Source organism: Sminthopsis crassicaudata, chromosome 1, assembly GCF_048593235.1.
Source record: "Sminthopsis crassicaudata isolate SCR6 chromosome 1, ASM4859323v1, whole genome shotgun sequence".
Lineage (NCBI taxonomy): Eukaryota > Metazoa > Chordata > Mammalia > Dasyuromorphia > Dasyuridae > Sminthopsis > Sminthopsis crassicaudata.
In genome coordinates this window covers 675049847-675066721 of record NC_133617.1, presented here as the reverse complement: position 1 = coordinate 675066721, position 16875 = coordinate 675049847, and the positions used below count along the sequence as shown (strand labels likewise).

The 16875-nt window shown below is 36.2% G+C and overlaps 1 protein-coding gene across 1 annotated transcript in view; it reads left to right on the top strand.

Annotated features, from left to right (window-relative positions):
- The window catches only part of STIMATE (STIM activating enhancer), a 63285-nt gene that overhangs the window by 37043 nt on the left and 9367 nt on the right, over nucleotides 1-16875 (top strand). The window contains exon 4 of the mRNA XM_074283530.1: nucleotides 690-811. Coding sequence (XP_074139631.1) covers nucleotides 690-811 — 122 coding nt within the window. The remainder of the gene's footprint in view (nucleotides 1-689; nucleotides 812-16875) is intronic.

The following is a 16875-nucleotide window of genomic DNA, read 5'->3' as shown; positions in this document are numbered from 1 at the left end:
CATGATACTCTTCTACAGAATACAGAAAACAGACATACCTTGCTTTGTGTGGCTCCTGTCATCACTTTCCTGAAGAGCTAGTATGATGCATTACACATAGATACTGCTCAGTAAACAGGTTTCAAATGAATTAATATTTGTAAATCAAATCCTATTTTTCATTCATTTCGGTCCTTCTTTCTAGGTAGTTTTAAATTTTTATTGAATCAGCTCTTGGTTAGTTGCAATTATTCAGTTTCAGCTTTATAAATAATTTTTGTTTTTTCTCTGTCCTTTTTTCAATCTAATTCAATTCAAAAGATATTAATTGTATTTAATTGATACCCAAATTCATCGGGGGTAAGTATATTTAAAGGAAGGGAATGTAAGTGAATCCTTTCTTAATTGAAACATCTTTTTTTATATACAAATAATCACCTCTTGATGTACTTGTTCAGGACTAATTTGTATATATTGCTGGTTACCTTTAAAAGTGGGAATGGTTATAATGCATTGTGAAAATCATATAACATCTTACAAGCACATACCCTAAACTTGGCAGCCCACAGAGGCACTCTAACTATTTGCCTTTCTTCAAGACAAAAATTGGCCATCACTGCTCTGTGGTATATCACTTTTGGAAGATGTCCCCATGAATGAGAAGCTGAGGATGCTTTCCTGATCATGTCTGTGCACACCTTCTCCTTTAGGTATCTTATCAACTTCCTCCTCGATGCCACCTTGGGGATGCTGCTCATCTACGCCGGCGTGCGAGCCGTCAGTGTTCTGGTGGAGTGGCAACAATGGGAGTCTCTTCGGTTTGGTGAATATGGTAAAACACACAGAAGCTTTCTGCTATGGGACTGGGATAGAGGGACTAATTCATAGCCCTTTACTGATCAGCAAGGTAAAATGACATTTCAAAGAAGAGATAAGCTGCTTGGTATAGCTTAGCATATGATAGAGATAATACCTGGCTTGATTCTTCTGTCTTTAAGTGAGAGAAATGTGGTTTTTGCAGAATGTTGGTAGCTTAGTGAGCCATTTGTAGGACAAGTTTGAGGAGTGTGGGCTCCAAATGGTCATGTCTAGGAGATATTCTGGAATTTGTAAAGAAGAATATATAGAATCAGATCTGCACAGAATAGAACTCTGGAAACGACTTGGGTCAAAGGAAGGAATAGAGAAATGAAGAGGTTTATCTATGGTCATTGGAAGCAGGGCTGGAACTATCTCCATTCTATTGTTTTCCTCCATGCTCTGTGTTATTTGCTGTACCCAAATTTCTGTGAAGCTTAGATGGTAGAATTCTGTCTGTCTGTGCTGATAGTGTAGAGTTGGTCAGCTCACTGAGGTAGAGCAGTGCAGAGGAGGCCAGGGTCAAAGTGGGCAGTTGGTTTTGCTTTGTCCTCTGGCCATCACAGTCATGATACATCATTTCTCCACATTGTTTGCCAGTCCTTTTCTGCTGCCATTACTATTTAAACAAAACAAAACTTTTCTAATGCAACTATTCTAGACCTTCTATTCTCTTCTCATATTCTCAACTACATCCCGATATTCCATACTAAATAACAGTCTCTCAAATGCACAGAATCTCAGGGTAGGAGGTTTTCCAAAGGGAAAACCTGTTACCTCATAGTGCAACACTTTCCCTTTGGAATATTTCTTTTTTTTTTTTTTTTTTTTTTAAATTTTATTTATAATTTTTTTTGACAGTATATATGCATGAGTAATTTTTTTTTTTTTATAACATTAGCCCTTGTATTCATTTTTCCAAATTATCCTCCTCCCGATGACAGGCAATCCCATACATTTTACATGTGTTACAATATAACCTAGATACAATATATGTGTGTAAATACCATTTTCTTATTGCACATTAAGTATTAGATTCCGAAGGTATAAGTAACCTGGGTAGATAGACAGTAGTGCTAACAATTTACATTCACTTCCCAGTGTTCCTTCTCTGGGTGTAGTTGTTTCTGTCCATCATTGATCAACTGGAAGTGAGTTGGATCTTTATGTTGAAGATATCCACTTCCATCAGAATACCTCTTCATACAACATTGAAGTGTACAGCAATCTTCTGGTTCTATTCATTTCACTCAGCATCAGTTGATGTAAGTTTCCCCTTTGGAATACTTCTAATTGCTAGGAAGTTTTTCCTTAGATGGAAATCAAAAAAGGGATAAAAGGACAAAATTGAAACAATTCTTGCCCTCAAGCAGCTTATATTTTATCAAAGAAAATAACACATACACTAAAAATATGTACAAAAATTTAAGGAGGAAGGCTATACATCCTTGATCTTAGTGTAGGAGGAAATTTCCTCTTTCTAATGCAGGTCATTAACTCTTTTGCAACTTATAGTCTTAGCTGCTCAGAGGTGAAATGACTTGTCAAATGTCACAAAGTCATGTATATGTCAAAAATAGAACTTGAACTCAGGTCTTCTTGCCTCTGTGGAAGAAAGCTATATCCAGTAAATATAAGCTCTTTCATGGGGAAAATCATATTGTCCACAAGAATGAGAAAAGGAAGTGAGGGATTCTAAAAAGCAAAGAGGAAGAGGGAGTGAGGATCAACCTTTGTAAAGACTACAGGATGAGAGATAGAACATCATTCGGGAGCAACTGCAAAAAAACTGGTTGGGTTGGGCATAGAGCACATAAAGAGGACTGAATGGAGCCAGGTTATAGAGACTTGGTGTTTTCTCCTATAGGCAACATAGAGCCACTGTTGAAGTTTTTCTGGTGGTAAAGTGATGTGGTCAGACCTTTGTCTTAAGAAGATTATTTTTAACAGTTTTGTGGAAGATGGGTTGGAGAAGCAGGAACTATAGTCAGGAAGACCAGTTGGGAAGCTAAGAAAGTTTGGAAGACACAAAGGTCTAAAAGGGAGATGTTATATTTAACATTATAAGTTTGAGATGTTTAGCAGATACTTGATCTTGAGGCAGCTAAGTGGGTCAGTGAATAGAATACTAACATTAGAGTCAGGAGGACCCAAGTTGGTTCACCTGTTTCAAACTTTTGATTCATCATCTATAACAGGGAAACAATTACAGCATCTACCTTACAAGGGTTTGTGAGGATCAAATGAGGCAAAATGCAGATCATTTAAGAAATCTTAATGTGCTAGATATAGAGGGCTTCTTTTCTTCCTGCTCTTTCTCCTCCTCCTCTTTCTTGTTCTTCATCTTTTCTCATTGCCCCTATATTCCCCTATGTCCTCTTTTCTTCAAGCTACATAAAACATAGCTGATTTCTTCAGTTGACCCTTGTATGACATGAACTTTACCATCCTGATTGTCTTCCTCTGGACACTAAATTATAGTTTAATTTAGACAAAGGTAAAAGCTGACAAGGGTACAGAGGGGACTATGACCTTCTTATTCTTAGATCCTGTGCTGGTCTAATGTAGCCCAGAACTTTAATAGATTTTTGAAAACTGCTACATTATAGTGCTGACTTCTTGAGCTTGCAGTCCACTAAAACCCTCAGGTCTTTTTCAAATAACTGTCTAATTTTCCCATCTTGTATTTGTGAAATTGTTTTTTGTGCTGAAGTATAAGATTTTACCTTTGTTTCCAATGGTTTTTGATTTTCAGACATTCAGCACTTTAGCCTGTCAAAGTCTTTTTGGATCCTTACAGCTAAGTACCTACTAACTTTGTCTCATTTATAAATTTAATGAGTTCAAATTCAAGTAATTCAAATAATATTTTATTCAAGTGATGAGTAAAAATGTTAAGAAGCATTGACCAAGAACAAACAGCACATAGTAGGCACTTAAAAATCTTTGACACTTAAAAATATTTTATTGATTAAAGTACTCTGCTGGAGACCTCCTGCCACATTAACATCCAGCCATTTATAACTGCTCTTTGAGTCTGGATAGCCAATTAGTTCTAAATCATTTGTAGTTAGAGAGAATAATTTCAAGGAAGTGAGGGGGAAGGGCAGTTAAAAATGAGTGGGAGATCTAGAGATATTTAGTGTAAACAATTCTATGAATTTGGCAGTGAAAAGAAGAAAATATTTAGGGGGATTTTTTTTGAGGGATTGGCAGATTCAATTAGAAATTTTTTAAGGGTAAGGTAGACCTGAAATAGCCATTGGACAAGGAAAGATTGAAGATGAAAGAGGAGGAAATAAAGGAGCAGATTGCTGGAGGGGAAGATGTTGAAGGCATAAAGTAGAGAGTGTCATCTTGGCAAGAAGGGGATAGTGAAGATGTATAAGAATTTTGAAATATGACTAGCAGAGATGAAAAGAGAAAAAGGGAAAGCCTTAGGGCTTTGAGTAAAAATGGTTTGAAATAGCTACTAAGATGAATGGAGTAAGTTAAGGAAAAATAAAAGTTTTGCCATGTATCAGTGTGTTGTGACCCTGGATATCTTAGAATCAGCCAGAGTCAGGATAAGCAAGAAATCTCCATCCTTCCTTCCTCTCTCTCTGCCCCCAAAGAATGATCCTACTTGTCCTACTCCACCCTCTGATCTCCCTTCCCCTTCTCTGTTCACACCCCCAGATCTCCAGCCAGCACAGAGTTGAGTAGGGTCATCCTCCAAACACATGTTAATAGAGAATTGTCCAATTGGTAATTAGCCTTAAGTGCTAGGTTATCTTGTATTAAGTGCATCTGCTCAGTTCTAGCCCTTTACATCAGTGAGTTCCCACTTGCAATGAGATAACATGAATTTGTATTGGATTCAGTCAGAATGGTAGTATGATTTTCTCAGCAGCAAAGATGGGTGGTGGGCCCATACCAAAATGAGGTCAAAATTAAGACATGATTTGGGCATAAAAGATGATACCATAGACAAATTAGGAGAACAAGGGATAATTTACCTATCAGATCTTTGGATAAGGGAGGAATTTATGACCAAAGAAGAATTAGAGCACATTATGAAAGGCAAAATGGACAACTTTTGATTACATTAAATTAAAAAGGGTTTGCACAAACAAAACCAACTGGAATAGGATTAAAAAGGAAAATACAAAACTGAGGGGAAAAATCTTTATAGCCAGTATTTCTTTTTTATTTTTATTTCTTTTTAATTTTTATTTACAAAACATATACATGGGTAATTTTTTCAACTTTGACCCTTGCAAAACCTTCTGTTCCAAATTTTCCCCTCCTTTCTCCCACTTCCTCCCCTAAATGGCAGGTAGTCCAATACATGTTAAATATGTTAAAGTATATGTTAAATCCAATATATGTATACAGATTTATACATTTATCTTGCTGCACAAGAAAAATCGGATCTAGAAAGAAAAAACAAAACAAAACCTGAGAAGGAAAACAAAAATGCAAGCAAGCAATAACAGAAAGAGTGAGAATGCTGTGTTGTGTTCCACACTCAGTTTCCATAGTTTCTCATTTTCGCTCTCTGGGCGAAGATGACTCTCCATTTTTCTAGACAATTAGAACTGGTTTGAATCAGTTCATTGTTGAAGAGACCATGTCCATCAGAATTGATTATCATATAGTCTTTTTGTTGCTGTGTATAATGATCTCCTATAGCCAGTATTTTTTTTAAAATAGTTTTTATTTTCCAAATATGTGCATGGGTAATTTTACAACATTGACAATTGCCAAACCTTTTGTTCTAATTTTTCCCCTCCCCCCCAGATGGCAGGTTGACCAGTACATGTTAAATATGTTAAAGTATAAGTTAAATGCAATATATGTATACATGTCCAAACAGTTGTTTTGCTAAACAAAAAGAATCGGACTTTGAAATAGTGTACAATTAGCCTGTGAAGGAAATCCAAAATGTAGGCGGACAAAATTAGAGGGATTGGAAATTCTATGTAGTGGTTCATGGTCATCTCCTAGAGTTCTTTTGCTGGGTATAGTTGGTTCAGCTCATTACTGCTTTATTGGAACTGATTTGATTCATCTCATTGTTGAAAATGGCCACATCCAAGAACTCTTGAGAACTGTATCTCTGTTGTGGATATATAGAAAGTCCGCATGGATAATTTGATTTTACTGATATAAAAAAGGGGGGGGGTGTAGTAAAGGGAAGGGGGTAGTATCAGAAAAAGGGGAAGGAGTGATAAAAAGAGGGAAACTACAACCCAGGAAGAGGCATAGAAAAATACACCATATCTGAGGGAATTTAGAGAGAGACGGAGAAACATTGTGTGAATCTTACTCTTATCAGAGTAGGCTCAAAGAGTAAATAATTGACATATTTGTTTTTCAGAGAATTCTCTCTCACCTCATTAAAAGGGGGGAAAAAAAAGGAAAAAGGAAAAGGGGAATAAGGGAAATGTACAAGAAAAGGGAAGGGATTTGGAAGGAGGGGGGAGGGATACTAAAAAGGGAGGGCTGCGTGTCACAAGTGGGGTCTATAAATTAAATATTGGGGAAGGAGTTCAGGGGGGTCAAGGGAAAAAAGCATAATCTGGGGATAATATGATGGCAGGAAATACAGAATTAGTAATTTTAACTGTAAATGTGAATGGGATGAACTCTCCCGTCAAACAGAGACGGATAGCAGACTGGATCAAAAGTCAGAACCCTATAATATGTTGTTTACAGGAAATACACTTAAAGCAGGGAAATACATATAGAGAAAAGGTAAAAGATTGGAGCAGAAACTATTGTGCTTCAGCTAAAACCAAAAAAGCAGGGGTAGCCATCCTTATCTCAGATCAAGCAAAAGCAGAAATTGATCTAATTAAAAGAGATAAGGAAGGAAACTATATCCTGCTAAAAGGTAGCATAAACAATGAAGCCATATCAATATTAAACATATATGCACCAAGTGATATAGCATCTAACTTTCTAAAGGAAAAATTAAGAGAGTTGCAAGAAGAAATAGACAGTAAAACTATAATAGTGGGAGATCTCAACCTTGCACTCTCAGATTTAGACAAATAAAACTACAAAACAAATAAGAAAGAAATTTAAAAAGTAAATAGAACATTAGAAAAAACTAGGCATGATAGACCTTTGGAGAAAACTGAATGGTGATAGAAAGGAATATATTTTCTTCTCAGCAGTTCATGGAACCTATACAAAAATTGACCATATATTAGGACTTAAAGATCTCAAAATTAAATGCAGGAAGGCAGAAATAATAAATGCCTTCTTCTCAGACCACAATGCAATAAAAACTACATTCAACAAAAAGTTAGGGGTAAATAGACCAAAAAGTAATTGGAAAGTGAGTAATCTCATCTTAAAGAATGACTGGGTGAAACAGCAAATTATAGAAACAATTAATAATTTCATCCAAGATAATGACAATGATGAGACATCATACCAAAATCTGTGGGATGTAGCTAAAGCATATGTAATAAGGGGAAATTTTATATCTTTAGAGGCTTATTTGAACAAAATAGAGAAAGAGAAGATTAATGAATTGGGCCTGCAACTTAAAAAGCTAGAAAAATACCAAATTAAAAACCCCCAACCTAAAATCAAACTTGAAATACAAAAATTAAAAGGAGAAATCAATAATATTGAAAGTAAAAAACACTATTGAATTAATAAATAAAACTAAGAATTGGTTTTGAAAAAGCCAGTAAAATAGATAAACCTTTGGTAAATCTGATCAGAAAAAGGAAAGAGGAAAATCAAATTGTTAGTCTTACAAATGAAAAGGGGGATCTTTCCACCAATGAAGAAGAAATTAGAGAAATAATAAGGAATTACTTTGCCCAATTTTATGCCAATAAATTTGATAAGTGAAATGGATGACTTCCTCCAAAAATATAGGCATCCTAGATTAACAGAGGAGGAGATAAATTGCTTAAATAGTCCCATTTCAGAAAAAGAAATAGAACAAGCTATTAATTAACTCCCCAGGAAAAAATCCCCAGGACCAGATGGATTTACATGTGAATTCTACCAAACATTTAAAGAACAATTAGCCCCAATGTTATATAAACTATTTGAAAAAGTAGGGAATGAAGGAGTCCTACCAAACTCCTTGTATGACACAGACATGGTACTGATACCTAAACCAGGTAGATTGAAAACTGAGAAAGAAAACTATAGACCAATTTCCTTAATGAATATTGATGCTAAAATCTTAAATAAGATATTAGCAAAAAGACTAAAGAAAATCATCCCCAGGATAATATACTATGATCAAGTAGGATTTATTCCAAGAATGCAGGGCTGGTTTAATATTAGGAAAACTATTAGTATAATTGACCATATTAATAATCAAATTAATAAAAAACCATATGATTATCTCAATAGATGCAGAAAAAGCATATGATAAAATCCAACATCCATTCCTACTATAAACGCTTGAGAGTATAGGAATAAATGGAATATTCCTTAGAATAATCAGAAGCATATATTTACAACCGTCAGTAAGCATAATATGCAATGGAGATAAACTGGAACCTTTCCCAGTAAGATCAGGAGTGAAACAAGGTTGCCCACTATCACCATTACTATTCAATACTGGAAATGCTAGCCTCGGCAATAAAAGCCGAGAAAGAGATTCAAGGAATTAGAGTAGGAAATGAGGAAATCAAACTATCACTCTTTGCAGATGACATGATGGTATACTTAGAGAACCCCAAATACTCTGCTAAAAAGCTATTAGAAATAATTCAGAATTTTAACAAAGTTGCAGGGTACAAAATAAATCCACATAAATCCTCAGCATTTTTATATATCACCAACAAAATGCAACAGCAAGAGATACAAAGAGAAATTCCATTCCAAACAAATGAGAGTATAAAGTATTTGGGAATCCATCTACCAAAGAAAAGGCAGGAATTATATGAGCAAAATTACAACACTTGCCACAAAAATAAAGTCAGATTTAAATAATTGGAAAGACATTCAGTGCTCTTGGATAGGCCGAGCGAATATAATAAAGATGACAATACTCCCCAAACTAATCTATTTATTTAGTGCTATACTAATCAGACTCCCAAGAAACTATTTTAATGACCTAGAAAAAATAACAACAAAATTCATATGGAAGAATAAAAGGTCGAGAATTGCAAGGGAACTAATGAAAAAAAAGTCAGAGGAAGGTGGTCTAGGTGTACTTGATCTAAAGCTATATCATATATCAGCAGTTACCAAAACCATTTGGTATTGGCTAAGAAATACACCAGTCAATCAGTGGAACAGATTAGACACAAAGGACAAAAAAGGGTACATCTATAGCAATCTAGTCTTTGACAAACCCAAAGATACCAACATTAGGGATAAAAATTCATTATTTGGAAAAAACTGTTGGGAAAACTGGAAATTAGTATGGCAGAAATTAGATATGGATCCACACTTAACACCATATACCAAGATAAGATCAAAATGGGTCCATGATTTAGGCATAAAGAATGAGATCATAAATAGATTAGAGGAACAGAGAATAGTCTACCTCTCAGACCTGTGGAGGAGGAAGGAATTTATGACCAGAGGAGAACTAGAGATCATTATTGATCACAAAATAGAAGATTTTGATTACATCAAACTAAAAAGTTTCTGTACAAACAATACTAATGCAAACAGGATTAGAAGGGAAGTAACAAATTGGGAAAATATTTTTACAGTTAAAGGTTCTGACAAAGGTCTCATTTCCAAAATATATAGAGAACTGACCCTAATTTATAAGAAATCAAACCATTCTCCAATTGATAAATGGTCAAAGGATATGAACAGACAATTCTCAGATGATGAAATTGAAATTATGTCCACTTATATGAAAGAGTGTTCCAAATCACTACTGATCAGAGAAATGCAAATTAAGACAACTCTGAGATACCACTACACACCTGTCAGATTGGCTAAGATGACAGGAACGAATAATGATGAATGTTGGAGGGGCTGTGGGAAAACTGGGACACTGATGCATTGTTGGTGGAGTTGTGAAAGAATCCAACCATTCTGGAGAGCAATTTGGAACTATGCCCAAAAAGTTATCAAACTGTGCATACCCTTTGATCCAGCATTGCTACTACTGGGCTTATATCCCAAAGAAATACTGAGAAGGGGAAAGGGACCTGTATGTGCCAAAATGTTTGTGGCAGCTCTTTTCATAGTGGCTAAAAACTGGAAGATGAATGGATGTCCATCAATTGGAGAATGGTTGGGTAAATTATGGTATATGAAGGTTATGGAATATTATTGTTCTGTAAGAAATGAGCAGCAGGATGAATTCAGAAAGGTTTGGAGAGACTTATGTGAACTAATGCTGAGTGAAATGAGTAGAACCAGGAGATCATTATACACTTCAACAACAACACTGTATGAAGATGTATTCTGATGGAAGTGGATATCTTCAACATGAAGAAGATCCAATTCACTTCCAGTTGATCAGTGATGGACAGAAACAACTACACCCAGGGAAGGAACACTGGGAAGCGAATGTAAATTGTTAGCACTACTGTCTATCTATCCAGGTTACTTATACCTTCGGAATCCAGTTCTTACTGTGCAACAAGAAAATTGGATTTACACACATATATTGTATCTAGGTTATACTGTAACACATGTAAAATGTATGGGATTGCCTGTCATCTAGGGGAGGGAGTAGAGGGAGGGAGGGGATAATTTGGAAAAATGATTACAAGGCATAATGTTATAAAAAAAATTACTCATGCATATATACTGTCAAAAAAAATTTATAATAAAGTGACTTTGTTTAAAAAAAAAAAAGAAAAAAAAAAAAAGAAAATGGCCACATCCACCAGAATTGATCATCATATAGTATTGTTGTTAAAGTATACAACAATTTCCTGGTCCTGCTCATTTCACTCAGCATCAGTTGATGTAAGTCTCTCCAGGCCTTTCTGAAATCATCCTGCTGATCATTTCTTACAGAACAGTAATATTCTATAATATTCATATACCACAATTTATTCAGCCATTCTCCAATTGATGGGCATCCACTCAGTTTCAGGTTTCTGGCCACCACAAAGAGGGCTGCCACAAACATTCTTGCACATACAGGTCCCTTTCCCTTCTTTAAGATCCCTTTGGGATATAAACCCAATAGCAACTCTGCTGGGTCAAAGGGTATGCACAGTTTGATAACTTTTTGAGCATAGTTCCAAATTGCTCTTCAGAATTAGCCAGCATTTCTAATAAAGGTCTATAAATATATAAATATATGAAGAATTCTGTCAAATTTATAAGAATACATGTCATTCCCCAATTGATAAATGATCAAAGACTATGAACAGAAAATTTTCAGATGAGGAAATTAAAGGCATTTATAATTAAATGAAAAAATGCTCTAAATCACTGTTGATTAGAGAAAGATAAATGAAAACAATTCTGAGGTACCACTCTACACCTCTAAGATTGGCTAAGGTGACAGGAAAGGATAATGATAAATGTTGGAAAGGATGTGGGAAAATTTATGCATTGTTGGTGGAGTTGTGAACTCTCCATTCTGGAGAGCAATCTGGAACTATGTCCAAAAGACTATAAAACTGCATACTCTTTGACTCAACACTGCCATTACTGGGTCTGTATTCCAAGGAAATCATAAAGGAGGGAAAAGGCCCCACATGTGCAAAAATATTTGTAGCAGTTCTTTTTGTGGTAGCAAAGAATTGGAAAAGGAGTGGATGCTCATCAATTGGGGAATGATTGAACAAGTTGTAATACATGAAGATGGGTTTGTTACCATTCTCATTGGACACCATTTGTCTTAATGAACCCTAAAATCAAATTAGGTTTTTGTTTTAGTTGCTTTCCTTCATTCTGTAGGACTTCTTATTCCCCACCCTTCTCTTCTTTCTCTCTGATCACAGAGGAGACATCCTCTGACTCATTAAAGTGCATTGCTCTACCTGTGTTCAGATCAAAAAAAGAAAGTAAATAAGAAAACAAATGCAAGCAAACAACAACAAAATAAGTGAGAATGTTATGTTGTGATCCACATTCGGTTCCCACAGTTCTCTCTCTGGGTGCAAATAGTTCTCTTCATCACAAGTCATTGGAACTGGCATCAATCATCTCATTGTTGGAAAGAGTTACATTCCTCAGAATTGGTCATCATATAATATTGATGTTGTCATGTACAATAATCTCCTGGTCCTGCTCATTTCACTCAAATCAGTTCATGTAAGTCTCTCCAGGCCTCTCTAAAATCATCCTCCTGATATCTTACAAAACAATAATATTCCATAGCATTCATATGCCAATTTATTCAGCCATTCTCCAACTGATGGGCTTCCATTCAGTTTCCAGCTTCTGGCCACTACAAAAAGAGCTGCCACAAACATTTTTGCACATACAGGTTTCTTTCTGTCCTTTTGATCTCTTTAGAATACAAGTCCAATAGAAACACTGCTGGGTCAAAGGGTATGCACAGTTGGATAACTTTTTGAGCACAGTTCCAAATTGCTCTCCAGAATGTCTGGATCTGTTCACAATTCCACCAACAATGTGTCAGTATTTCAGTTTTCCAAAACCTCTCCAGCATTCGTCCTTGTCTTTTTCCTGTCATCTTAGCCAATCTGAGAGGTATGCAGTGATATCTCAAGAGTTGTCTTAATTTGCATTTCTCTGATCAATAGTGATTTAGAGCACCTTTTCACATGACTAGAAATTATTATAATCTCGTCATCTGAAAATAATATGTTCATATCCTTTGACCATTTATCAATTGGAGAATGGCTTGAATTTTTATAAATTTGAGTCAGTTCTCTGTATATTTTAGAAATGAGGCCTTTCTCTGAACCCTTAAATGTAAAATGATTTCCCAATTTATTACTTCCCTTCTGATCTTGTCTGCATTAGTTTTGTTTATACAACTTTTTAACTTAATATAATCAAAATTATCTACCTGGTGTTCAGTTATGAGTTCCAGTTCTTCTTTAAACACAAATTCCTTCCTTCTCCACAGATCTGAGAGGTAAATTATCCTATGTTCTTCTAATTTGCTTATAATATCAGTATGCCTAAATCAAGAACCCATTTAGATTTTATCTTGGTATGTGGTGTTAAGTGTGGGTTGAGCCCTAATTTCTTCCATACTAGTTTCCAATTTTCACAGCAGTTTTTGTCAGTGAGTTCTTATCCCAAAAGCTGGGGTCTTTGGGTTTGTCAAACACTAGGTTGCTATAGTTTGACTATTGTGTCTTGTGAATCTAACCTCTTCCACTGATCGACTACTCTGTTTCTTAGCCAGTACCAAATGGTTTTGGTGACCACTGCTTTATAATATTGTTTTAGATCTGATATAGCTAGCATTTTTTTTTCAGACACTTAACACTTCCTAGCTGTGTGACCCTGGGCAAGTCACTTAACCCCAGCCTCAGGGGGAAAAAATGTGTTGTTGTTGTTTTTTTCTCATTAATTCCTTTGAAATTCTTGCTCTTTTGTTCTTCCGGATAAACTTTGTTACTAATTTTTTTAGATCTGTACAATAATTTTTTGGAAGTTTGATTGGTAAATAAGTAGATTAATTTAGGTAGCATTATCATTTTTATTATATTCACTCAGCCTACCCATCTCATCTTTTTTCTAACTGGCTTATTCCTTTCTTCCCAATCCCTTAATGTAAGTGTTCTTCAGAATGTTCTCTCTACACTTGCTCCTTTGGTGATCTCATTCTCTGCTGTGGCTTCTATTATCAGACCTGTCTATAATCAAACTTCCAAATCTTTATTTGCAGCTTACCCTGTGATCTTCTGAGTGTCACACCTATATCTCTAATTCCAGGATGTCTACATTGGGATATTTGATTCAGCATGTCTAAAACCAAGATGTTAGTTTTTCTGCCAAACCTGTTTTTCCTTTTGACTTTCTTGTTGTCTGTGAAATTACCATTTTACTTCTTAGGTTCAAAATTTTGATTATCTTACACTTACCTCTCTACTGCATAAGTAATCAGCTGAGAATTTTTGATTGAGCCTCATCCACATTTGTCCTTTCCCTTCCCACTGATGTTGCCCACCACTGACCTGGACAGTTGTAGTGGCCTACTAACAAGTCTCTCTGTGGCAGAAAATAATCTTTCTTCTCTGTAGATCTTATGCCATTACTTTGCTCAAAAAAAATCTATGGTTTGCTTTTGCCTACTCACAAGCTCCAACAAATTAAGCATTTAGGGGCCTCTGGGCCTCTGGGATCTGACATCACTGTCACCTTTCCCTTCTCCACTGGACCTTGTCACCAAAGGTCTTTCTTTCCACTGTTTGCCTATTATATTCCTACCTATTCTTTAGAGTCCCTTCAAATGCTGTTCCTTCTGTTGTATCTTCTATGGTTCTGGTTTTCCAGGTACTTCCCTCCCCCCCCTTTTCAGTGCACTTCTGTAATATTGTGTACTGTAGCTGTAAAGTCTTTGAAGGTGGAGTGCCTTGTTCATTGCTTTGTGTATAATAAGTACTTAATGTTTGAGTGAATACTAATTATAATTACATTAGGTAGATTAGGAGAAGGGTCATTGGACAGATGCAAAATGCTGTAGAGACTCTCAAAGTCCATAAAAACAGGTAGAGGCAGATGTGCAAAGTTAGTTGGCACTGAGCAAGAATGGAGTTTTAGTTACTTCAGACTGATTCTGTATAAGGAACAAATCCATATAAGAGTGTAGTGCTAGACGTGCCTCATTGTCAGCATCCCTGCTACCCTCAGCTGGTACAGCCTGCCAGGCTACAAAACGAGCCCTTTGCTTCTGTTCACAGGAAAGCTCTGCTTGTCAGGAAGAGCAGAGCTTATTAAATGTTTGCTGAAAACACCGGCCAAGAAGCAAGGTATGCAGCATGATTTCCTTTGCCTGTTCCTCATCAGACTTCTCAGACAGCCTTGTGGCTTTCCCCTAAAGCTTGACTTTGCTTGCGTCCCTAGCTAAGGACTCACAAGGCAGGGGCCTTTTTCTCCAGAGTTTGTGTGTACATTTTTTTTTTTTAAAGAGATGATCCTTAAGCCTCAGCCCAGAGTTATTTGTGTATTTCTAGAAGCTAGAGTCATGTGTCCCCCGTTAGCTGAGCTGAGAGAACGTACTTTCTTAGTTCCATTACTTGATGTGTTATGAGTCATCTGCTTGAAATGTTTGGAAACAGAAATATCATTCCTACTGTTCTCCTTGAAGAAAGCTTTCCTGTGGTGAGTAGTCCAGTGCCCTGCCTTCAGGCCGGTGATGTACTGATTTTATCAAAAGAACACAGGTAATAAAGAGTAGATCAGGAAAGAGGAAGGCTGTGTCCTGCTTCCTTGTCTAGTCTTCATTCTGTAATACCAAGGAGAGTCCCTCAGTTCTTCCTTAACTGCATTCAATAAAGATATGTATTTGTAACTATAGTCCTGGTTTTGCTTTGCAGATATCAGTTGCTTGAATATAGGGAATGGTTTTGTTATTGTTTTTAAGTACAGTATAACATTTTTTACATAGAACTTCTTCCTGTTTGATGATCAGAATGAATATAAAACTGAAACTTAAATCTCATGCAGCAGTCGATTTATTTGCATTATACACCTTAAATACATTTTCTTTATATTCTGTGGCATTGATGAGAAAATAGGCTGTAGTTTGTGTTTTCTTTTGCTGCTGCTGCTTCTCCTATTCTGTGAGATCTCTAGATGAACCATTCATAAGTATCCTAGGATGCTGGTAGTCTCTTAGCTTGTAGGCTTTAGGTAAATTTGTGTGATAGGATTGGTATGGGGAGAGTAACTTTGGGCTTGTTATCTTGTGCTAACCAAGAAAGAGTATCTGCACTCTTGGCAGTTCAAAGTCATTCAAATGACTGTCACTTGTCTCTTAAGAGCCACTGTTGAAGACTTAGGCTAGCAGTAGGCTTGAACAAGTTTCCTTGAGTAAGAGTTGAACAGAGTTGGAAAGGACTTTATGATCATCCAGACCATCCTGTATGCAAATAGCAATCTCTCCATGCACCCAATGAGTGGTCATCTGATCCTTGCTTAAAAGACTCAGGGAATGGGGAGGTGAATGATGGCCACTTCTTAAGATAACCTAGTCCCTTGGATATACTCATTGGATATACTCAATTTTTCTTATATCAAGACTTAATTTTTCTCTTCTCCAAGCTTTCACCATTTCCTTCACTTACTTTTCACTTAGCATGAACTTAAGACTCCTTCCATCTTGGTTACTGTCTTCAATGCTCTTCCTAAAATGTGGTATCTAGAAGTAAACTTAGTACAGCAGTATTATAACTTCCTTAATTATTCAATCATAAGCCTTTATTAAGCTGGGCACTGGGGATACAGATACCAAAATGAGATAATTCCTGGCTCCTAAGAGTTTACGTTCTACTGGGAGAAGGGAAACAACACAGAACATGTTCCCTGAGAATTAAATATGGGATGTAGATAAAGTAATTTGAGTGATTAGAATGCAGGAACAACTGGGGAAATCAGGAAAGGAAGGGTCACTGGAAGGAAGCTCTGTCTTTAAGATTGGATTAGTTTACTTGGCTGTCCACTCTTGCTCTCATTGAACTGGAAGTCCACCAAAACTCCCAGATCACTTTCAGACAACAACTGTTAACTAGTCATCTCTCCTCCATAGTTTTATGAACATAAACAAAATGCTTTCAGTTTGTCCCTTTTATATTTCATTTTAATAGATTTGGTGTTATAGTGTTTTAGCCTATTGAGATCTTTTTGAATCTTGCTTCTTGTCTGGTATGTTAACATTTCCTCTCACCTCTTTTCTGCTCCTTTCCTAGTAGGATTGAGGACCTTAGAATGCTCCAGTTAGGAGAGCCAAGGTGGCCTTGATTACTGTGATAAACATGCCTTTTCTGTAACCAGAATGAACCACCCCCAACCCTCCCTCGTCCCAAACTCTTTCCTGTTTGGCATTGATTTTCTCCTGTTATGTAAAAAGTTGTACTCTAATGGCCTGTTTGCCAATCCCTTTGTGTCCTTGGGGGAAAAGTAAGTTTGCTTTGTAAAAAAAGCACGGGTTTGGGAAAATGA